Source organism: Beta vulgaris, chromosome 6, assembly GCF_026745355.1.
Source record: "Beta vulgaris subsp. vulgaris cultivar EL10 chromosome 6, EL10.2, whole genome shotgun sequence".
Taxonomy (NCBI): domain Eukaryota; kingdom Viridiplantae; phylum Streptophyta; class Magnoliopsida; order Caryophyllales; family Amaranthaceae; genus Beta; species Beta vulgaris.
The window spans coordinates 61,168,201-61,190,275 of NC_079207.1; the positions used below are offsets into that span (position 1 = coordinate 61,168,201).

At 36.5% G+C, this 22,075-nt stretch overlaps 2 protein-coding genes across 4 annotated transcripts; one reads left to right on the forward strand and one right to left on the reverse strand.

The window, feature by feature from the left end:
• The first annotated feature begins 2,882 nt into the window (after positions 1 to 2,882).
• LOC130591881 (uncharacterized) lies at positions 2,883 to 10,628 on the forward strand. Its single transcript, XM_057395828.1, has 7 exons — positions 2,883 to 3,375; positions 7,420 to 7,592; positions 7,880 to 7,951; positions 8,035 to 9,153; positions 9,241 to 9,688; positions 9,791 to 10,110; positions 10,377 to 10,628. The coding sequence occupies exons 1-7, from the start codon at positions 2,883 to 2,885 to the stop codon at positions 10,626 to 10,628; spliced, it is 2,877 nt and encodes a 958-aa protein (XP_057251811.1).
• A 1,949-nt stretch (positions 10,629 to 12,577) lies between these two features.
• Positions 12,578 to 21,195, reverse strand: LOC104897276 (glutamate--glyoxylate aminotransferase 2). Of its 3 annotated transcripts, none has more exons than XM_010684124.4 (14): positions 21,036 to 21,195; positions 19,850 to 20,013; positions 19,039 to 19,104; positions 18,818 to 18,935; positions 17,843 to 17,924; positions 17,641 to 17,728; positions 17,348 to 17,506; positions 16,767 to 16,940; positions 16,536 to 16,667; positions 15,032 to 15,097; positions 14,862 to 14,926; positions 13,971 to 14,062; positions 13,706 to 13,862; positions 12,578 to 12,897 (listed from the first exon to the last, which is right to left on the reverse strand). In XM_010684124.4, the coding sequence occupies exons 2-14, from the start codon at positions 19,964 to 19,966 to the stop codon at positions 12,768 to 12,770; spliced, it is 1,446 nt and encodes a 481-aa protein (XP_010682426.2). In that variant the 5' UTR covers positions 19,967 to 20,013; positions 21,036 to 21,195; the 3' UTR covers positions 12,578 to 12,767. The 3 variants fall into 3 exon arrangements, with proteins under 3 accessions (XP_010682426.2, XP_048502246.1, XP_010682427.2); XM_048646289.2 differs by having other exon boundaries at positions 19,850 to 20,051; positions 21,036 to 21,177; XM_010684125.4 differs by lacking the exon at positions 21,036 to 21,195 and adding an exon at positions 20,977 to 21,000.
• Positions 21,196 to 22,075: the final 880 nt, after the last annotated feature.

Genomic DNA, 22,075 nt, shown 5'->3' on the forward strand with positions numbered 1-22,075 from the left:
ATGTTCCTCCTAATAATAATAGTAATAATAATGAGTAAAGCTATAATAAATAAAATAATATATAAAAATGATAATAATAATACTTAATAATAATGATATAAAAATAAATAATAATAATAAGATTAATTAGTAAAATAAATTTGACCAATATAATAATAATATTTAACAAAGTGGTTATAAAAGAATGGAGCTGAACGGAACTGAACTAAATTGAACTGATTGGAGTTGAACTGATTGGAGTTGAACTGAACTGAACTGAAAATAAGTTGGGGAGAACATCCCGGCCCCAAAGTTCTACATACATCGTGTCTCCATTAGCCTTTGCTAGTTTATTTTACTAGTGGGAAAGTATAAGTCAGATATATTTAGAGAATAAGAAGTAGAAGGCTGGCGAGTCCTTTCATCTTCCAACCATAGGTTGTGGGTTCAATTCTTATAAAGGGGAGTTAAAAAGCTTTAGGGTACGTTGTACTTAAGTGTTTTATGACAAAACATTAGTGAAATTTATCTTACTGAATTTTGAAAAATGTCAAAACGTCATTTTCAAAAACCACCTCAACTAATGGAATAGTAAATAACTCGTGTTCCCCGTATTATGTATAACGGAAGACTTATAATGAGATCAATTTTCTCAAATTTGTATGAATTGTTATATTTGTAACTAAGGAAAATTTAGTGAAAGCAACTAAGGAAAATTTAGTGAAAGTAAGTTTCAACTTTCGCTGTATTTAAGTGTTTTGTGACAAAACATTAGTGAAATTTATCTTACTAAATTTTTGAAAAATGTCAAACGTCATTTTCAAAAACCAACTCAACTAAAGGAATAGTAAATAACTTGTGTTCCCTGTATTATATAGAATGGAAGACTCATAATGAGATCAATTTTCTCAAATTTGTTTGTATTGTTATATTTGTAACTAAGGAAAATTTAGTGAAAGTAACTAAGGAAAATTTAGTGAAAGTAAGTTTCAAACTTTCGTTGTATTAATGATAAGTCATTTTTATATATAGTTTTTAGGTGCATTTAGGTTGCATTTTAGAGCATTTAGTTTCATATTTAGATTCCTTATTGCATTATATTCTTAAGTTTTGCATTTCTACTCCTATTCGGTATGTTTTCTTGTTTTTGATGAATTTAAGGCATTGATAACGTATTTGGAGTATGATTAGCTAAACTTGAGGATTAGGAGCACGTGGAAAGAAGCTACAATGAATAAGGATCGTATGGATATGTCATAGTACGAGTTTGAGCCAAAACGAAGCGGAAAATCATTAGAAGAAATGTGAAAAAGAGTCATGTCGACTCTTCTGATCATAACTTTTTATGTGCTTCTTAAAATCGAGTAATTCCAGCATATTTGGAAACTAGACTTGAAGAGCTTTCTAACGATAGGTGGCAAGCCCCGAGGAGACTTCTAGTCTAGGAGTTATGCCTTTCGGAAGATTGCACAGTTTCTGCTGGAATCTGCCACGCGTACGCGCGGATCACTAATCCGCCCATTAATGATTTAATTAAGACTTTCCTTATCTTGTAAATTACTTTCCTAGTCATATTAGGTTAAAGGATATTATTTAGATGAGTTTTCATTCTTTTTCTCTCTCCGCCCCCTTTCACGTTATTTCTTATTATTCTAGGTTTTAGTTTTCTCTCCATTTTTTTCTCTCTAGTTTTTAGTTGTAAACCCTAGTTTTCATCTCCTTCATTAATTCATGATTTCTTTTAGTTTCTTTCATTGATTTCTTTGATTATGTTTTCTTTTATAGTTTTAGATTTCATTGTTTATTTCATGATAGAGTAGTTTTTATATCTAGGATTTTGGGAATCCATGTTCATATGTTATGATTTGATTGATATTTATTCATAGTTTGATTAGTTATTGATTTCTCTAATTGATTAGTGTTTTATTGTTAATCTTGCAATCTGATCAATTGTCTGATTAAATATTGCTAATATCGAGTCATAGATCGAGAGATAGATAGTACTCTTTAGAGGCTTACCTACAATTAGCAAATCTGATTATGTTGAGCGACCGTACTAGCATATGTTGATTTGAGAGCGTTAGTGCCTGACCAAGGATTAACCTGTGCTCTAGATATATGATTAATTGAACTGTGATAATATTTTGATAGATTATAGTTATAAACATGGTGAACCATTACCCTAGATCCTTTTTAGTTTGATTTTCGTAGTTTGATTAGTTTAGAACTTTAATTCAGATATTTGTGATATTGTTTAGTTTTTCTATACCTTAGAAACTAGATTAAAACGACCATCTCTCTATGGATTCGACCCTACTTACCCTACTACATTGTTAGAAAGTTTTGCAGGAATTATTTTTGACGGGTGTACGACAACCTATCAAATTTTGGCGCCGTTGCCGGGGAGACGACTAGTTTCTATAGCTTTCTGATTAATTCTTTGACTATTTCTGCTGTCTCATTGGAACTTCAAGTTCCAATTGAGGCCATCTCACTGCACATTTTTCTTTGTTTCTTTTATGCCCAGGACTAAAAGAACAGGTTCTCCAGTTCAGACTGATCCTGATCTTGAGAAAACCATCTGGCAGCTCAAGAAGACACAAAAGAAGAAAAAGCAGTCTGCTAATCAGGAAAAAGCCACGGAAGAACCAACTGAACCAATTATACCCCCTAAGTCGCTGAAATCTTATGGGGTACCTTCTCCTGGCAATGTTCCCACAGGCCCTACTATACCTGATATACAAGCAGCCAACTTCGAATTCAAGCCTGCCCTCATCAACATGATTCAGCAGAATCAGTTTGGCGGGCATCCATCTGAAGACCCTGCAAATCATTTACAACGGTTTCAACAACTCTGTCGTACCGTTAAGCACCAAGGGGTCACTCCTGATCAGTTGAAGGTCATGGTCTTTGAATTTTCATTAAAGGACAAGACACAGAAGTGGCTGAACGATGTCAATGAAACTGAGTGGAGTGCTATATCTGAAGCATTCCTGAAAGAGTACTACCCTCCCACCAAGACTGCAGAAATACGACACAAGCTTGCCACCTTCCAACAAGAACCCGATGAAACACTGAAGGAAGCATGGAATATGTTTAAGGATCTGCAGCGAGAATGTCCACACCACAATTTGGATAAGTGGTTCATCAGCCAAGCCTTCTACAATGGTCTACAACCTCATATCAAGAGCACGATTGATTCATCTGCAGGGGGTGTCTTCCTAGATAAGGGGGTAGATGAAGGATACGATTTTCTGGCCAACTTAGCAGCGAATGATCATAGTTCCTCCAGGACCACTACAAAGAAGAAGTTGAATGCTGATGCATATGCTTTGTTGTCCTCACAAGTAGCACAGTTGAGCATGAAGATGGACTCACTGAAATCTTCGCAGTCTAGTATTCCTCCCATGAGTATTAATGCGATGTCCTCCATGGCTCCTATTACTTCCTCCTTTTGTGAAGTGTGTGGTATTCAAGGCCACTTTGGTCATGATTGTTCCTACAGTCAACCTGATCCGAACACAACAAGAATGTCAGCCTTTAGCGTCCGCAAAAATCAGACGCTAAAAACACAGAATCGGACGCTAAATATATTAGCGTCCGCCGACGGACGCTAAATGGCTGATGCAAAACCCTTGGTCACTAATTCTCCAAATAGCGTCCGCAAATTAGCGTCCGATATATCAAATATAGCGACCGCTTGTTCGAGAGTCGCTAATTAGCGACCGCCCTAGGCATTAGCAACCGCTCCAGACAGTCGCTAATTAGCGACCGCCCCATGCAGTCGCTAATTAGCGACCGCTCTCGGCAGTCGCTAATTAGCGACTAGCGACCGCCAACTACAGTCGCTAATTCCTTGGCAGTCGCTAATTAACCGTTTTCACAACGCTACACTTGGAAGCTTTTTTCTTTTAATTAATTGATATTAAATTTAATAAGATATGAAATGATGCAAATACCATACTTCTTTATTAAGGCAAACAAATTAATCAATTCAATTATTATTGATAATAAATGTAGATACAAGTGAAAAAATAATTCTAGAACTAAATTCTAGTATATTTAGAACAAAATCTAATACAAATCTCATATAATTACATGTACACTAATTTAAACTCCACAACAAAAATTTGGAAAAAAAAGACTTCAAATCTGGTATTTGGATCGAAACCAACTTCAAATCTGGAACTCAAACGCAAATCTCATAACCCTGCAAATCAACAAAAACAAAGAAATTAATGAAATTAACTAGAAAAAAAAATTATTAATTAACAAGAATTGAATGAATAACTAAATAAATCTCGAACCTATTTTACCCCTACCTCCACCCGAGCCAGCCTAACCCACCACCCAGTCCACCCAAACCCTAACACAACCAACGACCCAGCCCCCCATCACCCACACGACCCGACTCACCCACTCAAAACAAAAAAAAAACAAAAGGGAAGTCTAAGCCAATCGGTCATCCTGAAGCTGCATTCTTCTGAAATTGTCTACTAAAATTAATGCCTCTTCAACCTGTTCCCAATAGGCAATTACCTACACATTAATTCTTCCCTTAATCCCCTTTTACAATCCATTCTTATAGCACAACAAACTCATACTCGTACAAAACAAACATCAATTAAAAACCAATTCTACAAAAAAATAAAAAAAAAGATTCCACCCCTTTTTTTTTTTACCAAACAATAAATCCACTAAATTAAAACCCCAATCAACCTAAGAAAAAAAACATTTGAATCATATCTTAACGCAATAACATCATTTCACAGTTATGATATATGCATCAAAAAACAAGATAAAACATGGAAAAGAATCTATGTGTGCGACCACCACAAATAAAATCCTAACTTCAGTTTGGGTCTTACTATTTGAATTCAAGTTTTGGCATTGTTGTTTACCATTTTTTGAGTTTCATCTAGTTTAAATTTAAAATCGCACTTTACGTAACATAAACACACTCTTTTAGCCTTTTCAGTTACTTTCCACAAGAGCCTCCAACGAAGTGCACTTCCAAAGTTTCAATGCCAAAAATGCATAGCTGATAGCACTACCAAGTCCCATCACAGATTCATCATACTCCTTATAGAAGCCACAAAAGACTATCAGACATGTTTATTACAGTAAGACCAATGATTGTCGTGTCACAAAGACACAAACTCAATGAAGATAGCAGAATTGAAGATACATGCTTACTGATTCAAAAATGGAATGCAGTTATATATGAGGCCGTAAAAAAATTAGTTTGCAACATAGTGCCTCAGGCAGGGTTAGTGAGGGGGAAAATATGGTCAGCCTCACTCCCAAATTGCAGTTATTGCACCAAGGCTATATCAGTTATTCTATCATAAGCAAAACATAAAAGTTCACCTGTTCAATGGGTGAAAACTTCACCTAAAAAGCCATACTTCAAACGAGAGGAATCAATTCCCACATCATATTAATCATGAAAACTAATATAGGAGGTTACTAAACTATCAGTATTAGGAAAGAAACTGGAGTTTATGTTCCCCTACTCCCACCTAGAGTCTGCACTAACTTAATCAGACTTTCCAAGTGTGAGACTCTTATACAGTGTCAAAGTCCGACACGAACATGTCTACTTTTACCAAGGCTTTCTACTAATAATCTATGATCACACCTAAATCTAACACCGGTGCCGCAACATAGACAAAAGATCAGAGCAACAATAGTCAGAGTAATGAACTATTCCTCCACCAAGTCCTAACAGCCACCTCCTCCCATCAATCAAATTACTTCATTCATCCCATTCAAACACAGCTCGTCGATAATGATTCTCTTACATCACATTAAAAAATGCACAATTAATTACTAATCAAAACCACAGTAAAGATCAATAACTCACCATATAAAATTCCCAGCACAAGCCCACAAATCACTGCAGTTACCGACACCCATAACACCGCGCTTTTAACCCGCTTTCCAACACTCCTACACCACAAAAAAAAAACACACATTATAACTCAGAAAACACCTGTAAAAACCACTACAACCCCACGAACAAACCCACCCAAACCAAAACAACAGATCGAAAAACGCAAAACAAAACAACAGCGAAAATGAAGATCCAAAAACGAAGATCCAAAAACGAAAATTGAAAACAAAAATTCAAAAACTAAAATTTTAAAAAGCGATAATTCAAAAACTGAAAATTTAAAACCAAAAATGAAAATTCAAAAAAAGAAAATTAAGAAACTGAAAATTTAAAAAGCGAAAATAAAAAAATTGAAAATTGAAAAATTTAAAAAGCGAAAATAAAAAAATTGAAAATTGAAAAACCGAAATCCAAACGAAAATTCAGAAACGAAAATTGAAAATCCAAAAACTGAGAATTCAAAAACTGAAAATCCAAAAATGAAAATTCAAACGACAATTAAAAATAAAATAAAATATACCTGATAAAGAAGCGGCGGTGATGCTTGAAGACGGCGATGATGCTCAGAGACAGAAGCGACGACGATGATACCAGATCTAAACGAGAGAATTTGAGGTGAGATGTAGAGTTAGACAGAGGAAAGAATTGAGGTGAGAGAGAATTGAGTGAGAGAGAGGATTTAATTTCTTATTTAGGGTTATGGAAGTGGACGGTTTGGTCGATTGTTTTGGTAAGGCAAATAAATTAGCATCTGCTACACGGACGCTAATTTACTAAACGGACGCTAATTAGTGTCCGCTTTTGTAAACGGACGCTAATTAGTGTCTGTTTACAAGAACGGACGCTAAAAAACAAGAAAGCAGACGCTAATCTGCGTCTGTCATATATCAGACGCTAATTTTCAATTTACCGTCCACTTATTCTGTCGGACGCTAAATTCAGACGCTAAAAAGGCGTATTCTTGTTGTGGAATCAGATGGAGCATGCCAATGCTTTTCAGCAGAGACCACACAACCCCTATTCTAACACTTACAACCCAGGTTGGAGAGATCACCCCAATTTCTCCTATAAAAGCAACAATGTCCAAAATCCTCAACCTCCACCACAATCTTCCTACCAACCACCACATCAAAACCCACCACAACATGCTGCTAGACAACCATATTATCAAGGGGCTCCTCAGAACCTCCCTCCTGGTTTCCATAGGCCTTCACCCCAAGGCTATCAGCAGCAAGCTCCTCATAATAACAGCTCTCAAGAGCCTACTATGTCTGATCTAATGAAAATGATGGTTTCTATGCAGAAAAATCATGAGGAGAGCATCAAGGAGCTGAAGAACACCACCAAGCATTTGGAGACTCAACTTGCTCAGGTGGCTGGAAATAATGCACAAAGGCAACCAGGTCATCTGCCGGGGCAACCAATTCCTAAAGAAACTGCTAATACTGTCACTCTTCGAAGCGGTACACAATATGATGCCCCACCTATGCCTACTGATGATTCAATACCTCCAGTTTAGAATGATTCTGTGGATGACAATGAAGGTGAGGATAGCTCCAGAACTGAAGTTGAGCGCGGGAAAGTGGATGACGCAGAGAAACGCAAGGAGAAGGTTACTGATTCTCCTACTCCACCACTACCTTCTCCCCATAGGATGCAAAAATCAAAGGTCGATCAACAACTTGGAAAATTTATGTCTATGGTCAAAAATCTTGAGGTAACAGTTCCTTTCACTGATTTAATTTCTCAAGTACCTGTGTATGCCAAGTTTCTAAAAGATATGATAACTAAAAAGAAAGATTTTGGTGGATAGATAGGGTTGCTTTAACTGAAGAATGCATGCTGTTCTGCAAAATAAAATTCCACCCAAATTAAAAGATCCTGGTATTTTTCCATCCCTGTCATGTGGGTGCTTTGTTTATAGATAAGGCTTTGTGATCTAGGTGCTAGTGTATCTGTTATGCCTTTATTGTCTGTAATAAACTGAACTTGGGTGCTTTAAAGTGCACACAGATTACTTTACAGATGGCTGATCGATCTGTGAAGTATCCTTTGGGTATTTTAGAGGATGTCCCTGTTAGATTGGAAAATTTATATTCCTGTGGACTTTGTAGTACTTGATATGGAAGAAGAAGTCAAATTCCCATTATTTTGGGTAGACCTTTTTATGTACTGCTGGTGCTGTTATTGATGTAAAATCTGGCTCTCTAACTTTGAGTGTTGGTGATGATACTATTACTTTTAAGTTAACCAATGCTATTAAGTCTCCTATACTTGAGCACACATGTTGCAGGATTGACATACTTGATGAGATCTCTGGAGTAAGTTTTTCACAATTTCTGTCAGATGAATTATTGGAGACAAGTCTTGATCTCACTGATGATCTTCACATTGATACGGTAGCAGATTGTAAGGTAATGGAGACTATTTGCTCTATTTCCGAACCACAGGTAAAGAAGTTAGAACTTAAACCTTTACCTTCTCACCTCAAATATGCATTTCTTGATGATGCTGAGGAATGTCCTGTGATTGTCAGTACTAAACTCACAGATAGCCAGCTTTCACAACTTCTTACAGTGCTTCGCATGCACAAGAAGGCTATTGGGTATAGTATTGATGATCTAAAGGGCATTAGTCCTGATTTCTGCATGCATAGAATTAATTTGGAAGAAAATCACCGCCCTTGCATACAACCTCAAAGACGTTTGAATCCTAATATGCAAGAGGTGGTGAAAAAGGAAATTATGAAACTACTTGACGCGGGCATCATCTACCCCATCTCAGATTCTAAGTGGGTGAGCCCGGTTCAAGTTGTTCCTAAAAAGGGGGGGACTACTGTTGTTAAGAATGATAAGGATGAACTAATTCCTACTCGTACTGTTACAGGTTGGCGGTTGTGTATTGACTATCGCAGATTAAACACTGCCACTCTGAAAGATCATTTCCCTCTCCCTTTTATTGATCAGATGTTAGAAAGATTAGCAAAACATAACTTTTTCTGTTATTTGGATGGATATTCAGGTTTCTTTCAGATTCCCATTCATCCAGCTGATCAGGAGAAGACGACGTTCACTTACCCCTATGGCACTTTTGCATATCGCAGAATGCCATTTGGTTTGTGCAACGCCCCTGCCACATTTCAGAGATGTATGATGGCCATTTTTTCTGATTTCATCGAAAATATCATGGAGGTATTTATGGATGATTTTAGTGTTTATGGTTCTGACTTTGATGTGTGTTTGCATAATCTCTCTAAAATTCTGAAACGTTGTTCTGAGGTTAATCTGGTTCTTAATTGGGAAAAGTCACTTCATGGTGAATGACGGAGTGGTACTTGGACACCTATATCTGAGCGTGGCACCCAGGTGGACAGAGCAAAAATTGAGGTGATTGAGAAACTTCCTCCTCCTGTGAATGTCAAGGGAGTGAGGAGTTTTCTGGGTCACGCGGGTTTCTATCGCAGATTTATAAAAGACTTTTCAAAAATTGCGAAACCCCTTACTCAATTGTTGCTCAAGGATGCCACCTTTGATTTTACTGATGCGTGTGTGGAGTCTTTTGACAGGATTAAGGAAGCATTGATCACTGCCCCTATCATACAACCTCCAGACTGGAGTCTTCCTTTCGAGATCATGTGTGATGCTAGCGATTATGCGGTTGGTGCTGTGCTTGGTCAACGGAAAAACAAAGTCCTCCATGCCATCTACTATGCCAGCAAGACCTTAGATGAGGCCCAGGTCAATTATGCTACTACAGAGAAAGAGTTGTTGGCCATTGTGTATGATCTTGACAAGTTTCGGACCTACCTCATAGGTTCGAAAGTGATTGTCCATACTGACCATGCTGCGCTGAAATATCTCTTGGCCAAGAAAGAGGCCAAACCACGACTAATACGATGAATACTGTTACTACAAGAGTTTGATTTGGAGATCCGTGACAAGAAAGGTGCTGAGAATGTAGTTGCAGATCATCTCTCCCGGTTGAGGTTTGAGTCAAGTGCTGACGGTCCCATAGATGATGCTTTTCCAGATGACCATCTTTTTGCTGTGTCTACTCAATCTCCATGGTATGCTGATTTTGCTAATTATTGTGTTAGTGGTTCTCATCCTCCTGATTTGACATACCAACAGCGCAAGAAGTTCTATCATGATGCCAAGCATTATTTTTGGGATGACCCACTCTTATACAAGAAGTGTTCAGATGGCTTGTTCCGACGATGTATAGCTGATTGGGAGGTAGTTGGCATTCTCCAACATTGTCATAGTATGCCTTGAGTGGACATCTGGGCTCACAAGCCACCGCTTATAGAGTTCTCCAGAGTGGTTTTTATTGGCCTACCATTTTCAAAGATGCTCGTGTTTTTTGTCTCTCTTGTGATGAATGCCAACGGGTAATATTTCAAAGAGGCAGGAGATGCCCCAGATGGGTATTTTGGAGATTGAACCCTTTGATGTATGGGGATTGATTTCATGGGACCTTTCCCTTCTTCTTGTGGGAACAGGATATTTTGGTTGTTGTGGATTATGTGACTAAGTGGGTTGAAGCTGTGGCTTCCATTACCAATGATTCTAAGGTAGTCATGAAGCTCTTCAAGAAGGTCATTTTCCCTCGATTCGGAGTCCCGAGATTCTTGATCAGTGATGGGGGATCTCACTTTCACCAGCGAACCTTCAAAGCTTTACTGAAGAGATATGGAGTCACTCACAAAGTTGGTTTAGCCTATCAATTAACGTGTTTTGTGACAAAACATTAGTGAAATTTATCTTACAAATTTTTGAATAATGTCAAAACGTCATTTTCAAAAACCATCTCAACTAATGGAATAGTAAATAACTTGTGTTCCCCGTATTTTGTAGAACGGAAGACTCATAATGAGATCAATTTTCTCAAATTTGTTTGTATTGTTATATTTGTAACTAAGGAAAATTTAGTGAAAGTAAGTTTCAAACTTTTGTTTCAAATTTATTGTCTAGCTAGTTTTAATTTAGTTTTTAGTTGAATTTTCAAATTTCAAAACTTTGAAATTTATCATCGATTTCGAGTCAAAAATATATGTCTTTTTTTCACCCCTTCATACTACCATACTCACTCATAATCTTACTAGTCATATATGTACACGGTACGTGCTTAATTTTATGTATAGAAAAAACGAAACACATAAATTTGTTCACAAAGATCTTCATGTATTCATGCAACAAAAAGTCAGACATATGTAAACTAAATACTCTCCCTTGAAAGAAAGCGTGTATCTTCCTTGAAAAACATGAAACCCTAACCCTCATAATTTGTACTTCGATGACTATGGACTTGTTTCTTTTGGATCAATACCAAAAATTATGAATAAGTTAAGCAGAATCTGACTTTATTGACGTGGGATAAGTGGATAGCGATGAAGAGAATGAACGTATATATTTGTTGGTGGTGGGAGGGAATAGGGATAGTTACTGAACACATGTGAGAAATGTTCATCCTATTCCTATATCTCCTTTTTTATGTACCATTGTACCTCCCTCTTTTTTCTAACCCTATACTCTATACTCTAAAGGATGAGGAGCTAGCTCATGTAGTAGAGCATTCCCCTCTGATCTCTGAGGTCAGGGGTTCGATCCTTACCCCCAACATTATGTTGGGGTATCCTTAGCATGCTTTGCATGCATTACCAACCAACGTGTTGGTAGTTCCTACAAGGCTAGTAGCCTTTGTAGGGGTTAGCCGTTGGGCTGACTTAATTTCCCAATCCAAAAAAAAAAAAATACTCTATACTCTATTGACGACTTCATCTATTGTGTATTACGATACATTTCACACATCTTTGTTGGTACGTCGTGGGAAGGATAGTTTAGGTACCAAGGAAAAACTTAGATTGAATGTTGGAATCCTGCAACCTGCCAACCTACATCTGGGGTTTCTTTTGTTTATCAAAGTTTCTTCTCATTATATTTATTAGTGTTTTTCTTTTAAGTTTACCTCTATGTCTACAAAGTTTCTTCTCTCTTTATTTTAAGTGTCTTTGTTTCTTTTACGATTTTTTCACTATTGTTACTATTTTTTTTTTCAAAAAAAAAAAAAAAAACAAAGCTTATGTTTCTCCCACTGTCATTCGTACTTTTTTTCTCAAATCATTCCTAACAATCATATAATATAAGCTACTTTTTTTGTTGTGACTTAAAATCAGTTTGAAAGTTTATTTACTAATGATCAACTAATCGTGCAATTTCTTAAAAATTCATCCACTTATGAGCTATTTTTTTGAATTCCTTGAAAATTTGATAATGGTCAAACATATAAATGAAAAAAGTTGGTTAGAATTTGAATGAGTACAATTGAGATTTAGAATAATTGCATTAGCTACAACTTCTTGCGGTCATTAATAATTAGAATAACTACATTAGCTACAAGCCTACAACTTCTTTGCGGTTATTAATAATAGTATATTAAACTTTGGTATACTTTTATAAGCATTTTTATTCATCAAAAATTTATCTACTTGTCTCCTGTTAAATAGTTGGTCAAAATCCACCACTGTGTATTACGATACTTTATTTAGAAAAAAAAAATAATATGGCAAGGAAAAGGGTCGTACTGAACTGAAATCTCTGATAAGTAACTTTCCAAACCAAGTCCTTGCCAGTGGGTGGGTGGAATTTCCACTTCCCAAGAACAGCAGCTGGAAGGTCTACGTATAACCTCAAAGTCACAAGGTGAAAATGAAAGGGACTAATTTGTTTACAGATCATTCAAAGTTTGCAATCATGGGTTGCATAGTTTACATCAAATTCGCCTTAAATTTTACAAGCACCACTTGGGGGGTGAAGGGGGGGAGGGTATACATACATTAATTTGTTCATGACAAGCAATAAAAGAAGTGATTTCAAGGAAATCTCTCACAGTATCACATCCTCGAGTATCCTCGGTGGTCTTCATACTGCTCCATAAATGCATCATTGAACTTCTTAAAGCTGTCCATGATAGCAGGCATGTCTTCCTCAGCTGGTAGGATGGTAGTTCTCATGTGAAACACCCTGTTACAAAATGAATATAGCCTAATCAGCAACACATGGATTGAGGGGAGGCGTTGGTACAGGAGGCAGGAAACACAGCAAAAAAACAAAAGAGTTAAAAATTCATGAGAAGCGATTTCGAAAAACAAACACAATGGTATATTAATTACCTCCATTCGGTTCCTCAAAATGAAAGTTAGAGAAAAGAAAAATTAAAATGGACAGCAGAAGAGAAATAGGAAGGTAGGAATAGGGAGGAGAATGCGGACTTCATTTCTATAGAAAGGAAAATGGTGTTTTCTATCCTTGGGAAAATTACTTATCCTCTAAACTGTTTTCCTCCTAATCTAACATGCTTAAAGAGTGACCAAGTATGCGAGACCAAGGTATATTCTAAGTTGAGGCAGCTGCTCTTCCCTAGGAAAGGACTCCAGAAAACGCTAATTAAAAGTGGTAGATATGATGTAGAATTTACAAATTTGACTCCCGTTCTCCCAGTAAAAACTCCAAAGGCTAACAAAAAAAGAACCATTCCTACAAAAATATTGGAGAAGGATAAAGATTTCCTAGCTGAATCATAAACTTTTGTTGACTGTTTATTCTGTGGCTTCATTGAATCCGAGTCAGTGCATATCATACCCAATTACGGAACACTACGTAGTTTATTCAAGATAAACTCTGTTCAGGTATCGAGAGCACTAAGTATGGGGGAAAAAGAAAACAGATTTTGAGTACTACAAAATCCGGTTCTGGAATAAAGAAAAGGATTTAAACTATGAGAGCCGAGATTGCATGATAGTTTGAAAAGACAGATGTAATGTTTGAATACCCTTCTTTCTGCCCAAACCCTGATCCAGGAACGGTGGAGATGCCGGTGGCTTCCAAGAGCTTGAGACAGTAGAAAACATCAGGGTGTTTCCCAGCCTTCTTGGCGTCCTCTATTGCCTTGGGTGGCAAGCATATTTGAGGGAAGGAGTACATGGCACCTGCATTAAGGATTAAGGTCACAGTTGAATTTCTGTCCAGAAGAAGAAAGAAATGGACCAAACAAACACCCCAGATAGATAAAAGCCCTTGGAAGAAATAGTCATTACCTTCAGTAAAATTGCAGACAACATTTCTACAGCTGTTAAATCCATCTGTCATTATTCGCGCTCTCTTCCTCAATGATTCCAGGATCCCTTTGCTGCAAATTTAATGCATTTTACTATATAAAACTCAAAATGCACAAAAGAATAATTGTTCAAAAACCATGCACAATATATCTTCTCCCAACCTAAAAACTGTACCAAGCCCTACAAAATTTTATTTTTCCTGATTACAATAACTTAACGGGGTATATGGTTTTGGTAATGAGAAATTCAGGATCAGAGAGTGGGATTGGGATTAGGATTGAGAATTTGTGGACTTTCATTAAAATAGTGCCATTATGTTGTCTGGGTTGAAAATAGATTGGGACACATCAGAAAATCACCAAGCTACCCTATATATTACCCTCCTTCCTTCCTCTCATTGATAGCAACATGGTCAATTTTTAGTCTATCAAAATTCCCATGCCCCTAATACCTACCATCCCATGTATAAATCTGCAATAGTTAGATGCCAAAACTGCATCTAACACAAAATTATAGTGTTTATGCTTTGGTATATTTGGATATGCATTGGTATGTAGGGATATCAAAGCAACATAATAACTCAGAGATAAAACCACCATACACCAAAGCATAAACACTTTATAGCAAAGCAATAAAGTGATAAACACTTTATAGCAAAGCATAAACTTGATGTATTTACATCAATCCTTCTGGGTTCCCATCCCCATCCCACATTCTACTCCCAATTATCCCCCGAACAAACAAGACATAAAGTCCTCTGTTTCACTGTATCGTGAGAGTTGTTTCCTCCTAGTTGAAATGGTAAATAGAAGCGCAAGGGAGAGTACATGTCATCTAGATATAAAAAAAAATTGAGTGAAGACCCTTTACCTCTCTTGTTCATATCTGAGATATGAAATATCCCCTGGCTTTGGAGGATTGACCATCAATCCTAGCTATCAAAGAAGAAAGAGAGGCGATGACATAAATACAGGATCCAGAATCTCAACCATTGTGAAATTAGAGCATGGGAAACTGCAAAATAAGTAGGAGAAACTTACAAATATTTGCCCTGGTACATTAGGACTTAGTGCGATTGATGCAATCTTGTATATTTCATCAACTGACTGCAAGTGACCAACAAAATCAGAGATGACATGCAATTTCTACTCTAGTTGCTTTCTACAGTGTAAAGATAAGTTATGAAACTGAAAATCTGTCCAGTTGCAATCAATTCATTCGTTCCAAGATGCTTCTGCGACAACGGAACAGTTACCGCGAACGTGACCACGTCCATGATTATTTTTCCTTGAAGTAAACACAAAAACAGAAGGCTTGCGATAATGAAGCTCAAAAAGTACTATGATCTCTTGCTAAGGTTATCACCACACTTTGTTTTATCCATTCAAGACAATAAAAAGGGTCTTTGTTGCTTGATTTCCGCTGTTACAACTTTGTATGTTTAACTTTGACATTAGGCCAAGTCACTTGTTACAATTATCGAATTCTTGTCATGTAAGAACTTTTTTTCTCTGTTTGCTTCCATCAATCACCAAAGCTGTTTGGGCTGCTGGCAGTAGGGATGGCAATTCAATCCGGATCTAGCACTAGTCCGATCTTATCCGAAGGAAAAAATCCAAGCCAAGTCCCGGTTGGATAAGGGTCGGAGTCGGATCTCATTAAAAATCCGAATATCTGATCCGACTCCGACTTTTAGGCAATTAGTCTTTATTTTTTTTACATTAATATATTATGTATGGATACTCTCTGACCACAATTTTGAGGCGATTGGTTTTGTTATTATATTAATATCATCTTATGTATAAGCCAAAAGATATATAGCCACACACATCATATCATGTATTATAAATAGTAATAATTAAATTATTTGTATTATATCAAGATTTTTCTATTAAAAAAAAAGGGGGCAGAGAAAAAGATCGAAGTAGGGTCGGGTTGAAGTCGGTGGTTAGGATTTTTAAGTCGGGTTCTATTCGGATTATCGGAGTCGGATGTCGGAGTCGGAGCCGAATTCAAAATTCGATTTTCTTGTTGAGTCGAAGTCGGATTACGCATAATTCGCTTCGAGCCCAATGCATTGCCGTTCCTAGCTGATGGACAAAACATTCACAACTAGTCCACCGTAAAGCACAAAAGCAGCTTAGATCTAAGATCCCCTCCTCGGCCCTGCCTACCAAGTAAAAGGTATATTCCTTCTACTATCATATAAAACCAATTCAAATATCATATTCCTCTTCCTCACAAAATCTTCATTTGGTAGTCTATTCTTTATTTTTATTTGTTTGTTTTTGAGATGTATCTTTGTTTGTAATTTTCCTCCCTTTGTTGAAAGCAAATAAAACAGCATAATTAGTATTAAAAATATACTACTGTATCTAATACCCCCTTAAGTTAGAGACCTATTGGATTTTCATAAATCTAGCTGAAAGGACTGACTAGTGCCACAAAATGGATTTAGAAGCTTTGTAAATGCTATGGACGCCACAGACAGAGAACAGAGTAATAAATCATGACTCGAGCAAACAAAATGAGACAAAGACAAACCTCTTGGGGAATGTTTGTCATCTCAAAGTATCCACCCCTCTGTCCACATTCACCCCAATATCCTTTTGATACTGTGTGGAAAGACACAAGCTGGAGCTCCTTGCTCATTGGTAAGCCCATGTTCATTAAAACCTTCCAGGAATAGAACATCAGGTAAATTTGGGGCAATAACATAAAAGAAAACCCATACTGCCTTTTTCCAACCACTGACTTACTGAAGGATGGACATACCTTTCTTGCGCTTATAAAGGGGCGCTCATCTTGGTATATGTTCTGTTGATATACTTCATCAGCTATAAGCACCAACTTCTCTTGGATACAGAAATTCACTATTTCTTTTAAATTGGCTTCACTGAGGCATTGCCCCGTAGGATTTCCAGGGTTTATAATGACCATTGCACGTACCTGATCAACAAGATTGTTTACAGTAAGGTGCACTATCTTGCAAAACATTAAGTTATTAACCAATTTGAAATATCTACCAGATTTCAGAAGTTAATTATTCATTGATCACTTCATTAGGTATAGTATCAGAATGCAAGTGAATCATACAATAACAATCAGATATACTCCTATTAGCAGAGATAATCATAGTAATTACTTCACATACATAGTCCAGCAATCTCAACTTTGACCCTTAACTATTGCATACTAAACTAAAGTAATTTTGTCGGTTTACAAGAGAGGATAAATCTCTTAGGAATAACTATTATGCATCATACAATAGCTTTCCTACAATGTACTTTTGACTGAATTAATTATAAATTCTCATCATTCCACACATCAAACAGGATGCTGCAAGAATTACTTACAGTAATTCCTTTAAATGTGGCTTGTCGAATTGAATCACGGAGATTGTTGATATCAAGACCCCAATTAGCTGTCTCCTCCAGATAATAAGGAACAAGAGAACCACCCAATAATGAAATCGTAGCAGAATAAAGTGGGTACTGAGGAACAGGAACTAAGATCTGGAAGAAAATGAATCAGTAAGGCAATAATAATCAAAGATTCACACTTCAACCCCAAAAAAGAGGAAGCAATAAAACCTAAAAGAAAAAGGATAATAAGAGAAAAATAGGAAGAAAAATATTAAGATTAATACCCCATCACTTTGGCCTCGAATGATAGCATTCAAGATTTGCATCACTCCTTTGCTGGCACCATCAGTTAGGAAAATGAGTTCTGGGTCACTGTCAATCAGGTAGAGAGAATATTAGCCTAGTTTGAGTTCCCAAACCGCGATACGTTGAGACTGAGTGCGGCATGATACATATTATTGTGACGACACTCATGCAGTTAATCACCTTGGATACCCATCCCGCCTTCCAATAAACTCTGCAATCTCTTTCCTAACGCCAGGAATGCCTCTTGAATCACTGTACGCGCCTAATCCAATAACAGAAGAGCAGATGTTATACATACCCATTTACGTTGACCACAGAATAACCTGATATAGAAGGTCGAAATTAGGAAGGTTCTGAAAACAGCCAAAGGCTGATCCGTCAAGAGAGGTGAACAAATAATAGTACTATGAAAAATGTAGGTTGACAAAGAGAGATGATAGTCAAAACATGCTAACCTTAGAAAATGTTCTGCTGAAAGGGGAGATAAGATAAAGCAAACTCATCTAACAGAAGATTTTACTTTAATATTTACATGAACAAAGGGGTAAAATTGGCATTTGGAAGATTCAGGAAAGGAGGGAGGTTTACTTACATGAATCACATCAGCAAAGTATTAGGAGTAAATATAGTACTACTATTAAGTTTATAGCAGAAGGCAGCCTATAAAAACAAGAACTGACTTCAAAGTTCAAATAGCCATATCACATGCGATTAGGAGAGAGATTTTGACGACAACATGGAGTGACTTCAATAAGTGAGACGACAACATTGGCATATCAACAAAAGTCAGCAAGCTAACTAGGCAATGCTTGTGCCAATCCAGCACTATTTAGTATAACAGCAGTGTCATCAACGTTATTCCAAATGAAGGCAAATGATCCCAAACTGCTAATATATACTCCTCTTCTTTCGTGGGCTTTGGGTGACAAATGCAGATTGACTTAATATTAATGAACAAAGTAGCTTAAAACCATTTTTGGTAGGACATACTGTTAAGAAAGATGCATGCAACCGCATCCCTGACTAGATGAAACGAGCAAGAATAGAAAAGAACATAGATGCCACCATGTTGTAATCTTCCCATATGATTTCAGATATTTGTAGAATTTCCGCCAATTCTATATCAATATGGGAAAATAGAAGTTAATTATGTACCTAGACCGCCTGAAGTCATTGCAAGGTAATGTTTAGCTCTTGCAATTGCATCAGCTGGGAATACTAGTCCAACATTAGGATCATCAAGTAGAAATGGGGCTTGACACAAAGCAACTACCTGGAAGATTACATTTCTCGAAGTTAGAAGACAGGCTAGAATATCCAACAGTGAGTGCATATAACCACTAAAAGAAATTAACATAAATCCTATCAAGATAAACCTGGCGCGGGAACGTCAATGGCTTCTGCCCTAATGCATGGGGATTTCCAACATTTGTGAAGATGATCTGCATGGTTACAACAATGGTTAGAGAACAAGATTGGGTTTGCGTGCAACTGCAATGTAGCTTAGAATCTCTAGAATGAAACATGTGCACAAGCTGTGTTACTCACACACGGATTGAGTGTCTACTCGGATATGGGTGTCCAAGTGTCCGACTCGGATATTTTGTAGAAAAAAGTCTAAGTTTTTAGTTTAAAATGAAGTATCCAAGCAAAGTGTCGTGTTCTGATTTTGAGGTAAATGAAGGTGTCGGAGTAACACTGTGCACAAGTACCAACTCAAACCATAGTTCAGTACGGGCCCTATAATATATTGGCCTTGTGACATCGTTTAAGTTGTTTCAACGACATAATATGTCGTTAACCAGATTGCTCACAAAATCAAACACTGGAATGCACAAGCAGCAGACACTTAGACACCTGTCTTAGGCTCTCATGTTTAAGATGGTATAAGAAAGAGAAAAAATTCCCTTCAGGAGGGGTACCATTGAGAAAGAATGTCTGTGGAGTAATTGTTTGCCACATTAGCATTAGATAAAGATAAACACGGCACTCAAACTAATGTTATTACTCCCAACCCAGATGAGGTTGCTTGTGCAGATTTTTTTCATTAGCGGATATAAATGTGCGACAGAATCAAATCAATGCAAGAGACTTGTAATCAAATCACCAAAAGACTCACGGTTCAGGTGGGAGTTACAAGAACGTGACAAACCCAAGAATTGAGTACAAAGCATTGATTTCATTTACCTTCTTCCCTTCCTTCTGGAGCTCAGAAGCGCGAAGATACAGCTCACCCCTGACAGCATACTGGCACTTCTTCACATTTTCATTCAATAACTCATAATCAAGTCCCTTGTGCGACATTATTGCCAAGATTTCAAGCTGATATCCCTCAACTTGAAGAACAGAGACTAGAAAGTAGCAAGAAATATGAGCGCAAGTCAAAAACCTATCCAAACATGGTAATTACATCAAATACAGCAAGAAAGATAGACATAACATAAGCAATAATGGTAGACAAATCTATCAATTATACAGAAGACTAGAAGTATATATCGAGATATGTTCATTCCTACATCATTGTTCTACAACTGCAAACTCCATCATAAATATTACACGCTTAATCATCACCAAGCAAATCCGATATTAGTTGGTCCACATTCAATGACAAAAAGGGAAGAGATGCATACACTCAAATGTAATATGCATGCAGAAAATCAAATCATTGACTTTTCCTGTTGTTTAGTTTACTTCATCTCGAGATGATGAAGTTATTGGAGTTGATCAACGATGAATTAATCAAATGCCCTCCGACCGAATAAACGATTTCATTCGGACAAAAGGGTCATTGATTAATTCCAACCTTAAACAAGTGATAGTTCCATGCCAAATTCAAACATGCAAAAATAATTAGGATATGAGGAGCAACAATCATCCTTTATCACATAAGAAATTTTAAAATTTTGAATTCCCAAAATCTTTGAAACACATCAATAGAAGTTGATCAAAGAAAATCCCTATTCTTCTTCTTCGTCTACACCCTGTTTTCTAACAAGCAAATTATTAAACAACAATCAACTGAATTTCATGAACAAACTAATTTAATTATAAAACCATAATCAACTTATTCCATCAACCAAACTACAGAAACATGTAATATCAAATAGCTAATCACCAAAATCAATCAAGCAGAAATAAATTGTTCCCCAACAAAATGCATAAATCCCAACTGGGTAATCAAACATGTCAGCACCCAAAAAAAACTGAAAATTATTAAAACCCCATTAACGCGCTAATCTCAATACTAAAACATCACATTTAATCATAAATCATTTATAATGTAAACTAATTCCTTTAAATAATCATAAAGATACCTTTTTTAAAAAGAAAAATTTAGGCTTGTATATTAGAGAAGAACTGAAGAAGCGAGTACCTGAGAGTTCTTGCTTAGAGTGAAGTAGCGAAGAAAACTTTGGGTTGTCAACTGTTGAAATATTATAAAGTTGGAAAATATACAAAATGGGCGAAATTTTGTATATTTTAGCTTGAAAATAGGACACGTGGCAGCATGGAGTAGTGTGGTAAGACCACAACCACCAGAAAATTTTGAGATAGATTAAGAACTTGAACTATATGTTAAATTTATTTTGTTATAATTCCAATCTTTGAAAAGAATAATGTTTTACAATGAAGGGATAGAGTTACAAAGAGATAAAGTTCAATGTGGAGGTGTGGTGTAGCTTGTATGTACTAATAACTCTTGGCAGATATTGAAAACTTTTTTCTTTTGATCCAATGTTTTATCCATTTTCGGACACAAATTATGTGTATGGTATTTAAAGATTTGCAAAGACATCTTATAAGCTTCCAAAATTGTATTTCAGATTTTTCTTTAACTCCTTGTGATTGGTACACATGTGATATGATGCGATCTTGATATCATACTAGTTGAACATGCGGGATTGAGTCGGAATTTTGGTTCGGTCTCCGATCCATAAAGAATTGTGATTCCAGGTTTACATTCCCATTTAAATCCAGAATTTTCCAAACTCGACCGATAGATCGGAATTTTTTTTTAGTGATTAAAGATTTTAAGGGTTAAAAAAAAGTTTAAAAAGCTAAAAACCTAATTCTCATGTACCTTTAGGATTATTGTCTCTAGAACTCTTAAATTTTAATGTAGCAAATTTATAAATATGTTTAATTCTAAGCAAAACCTAATTTTTTTTTAAGAAATATGGACTCCAATCCAAAACCAGACTAGGCAAAATGGTCCACAGAATTTCCTGATTCTTGTCCAGTCGTCCAACTAATCCTGGTTTGGATTTGGTTTTGTACCAGTGCACACCCCAAAACATTAGTATGCATCTATACTATTATTAGCTAGGAAATGCATCATGAATGGGTTTTTCAAAATGATTGAAAATGGTCAGAATAATCATATTCTAGACATTTGTGTTAAGAATCTACCAA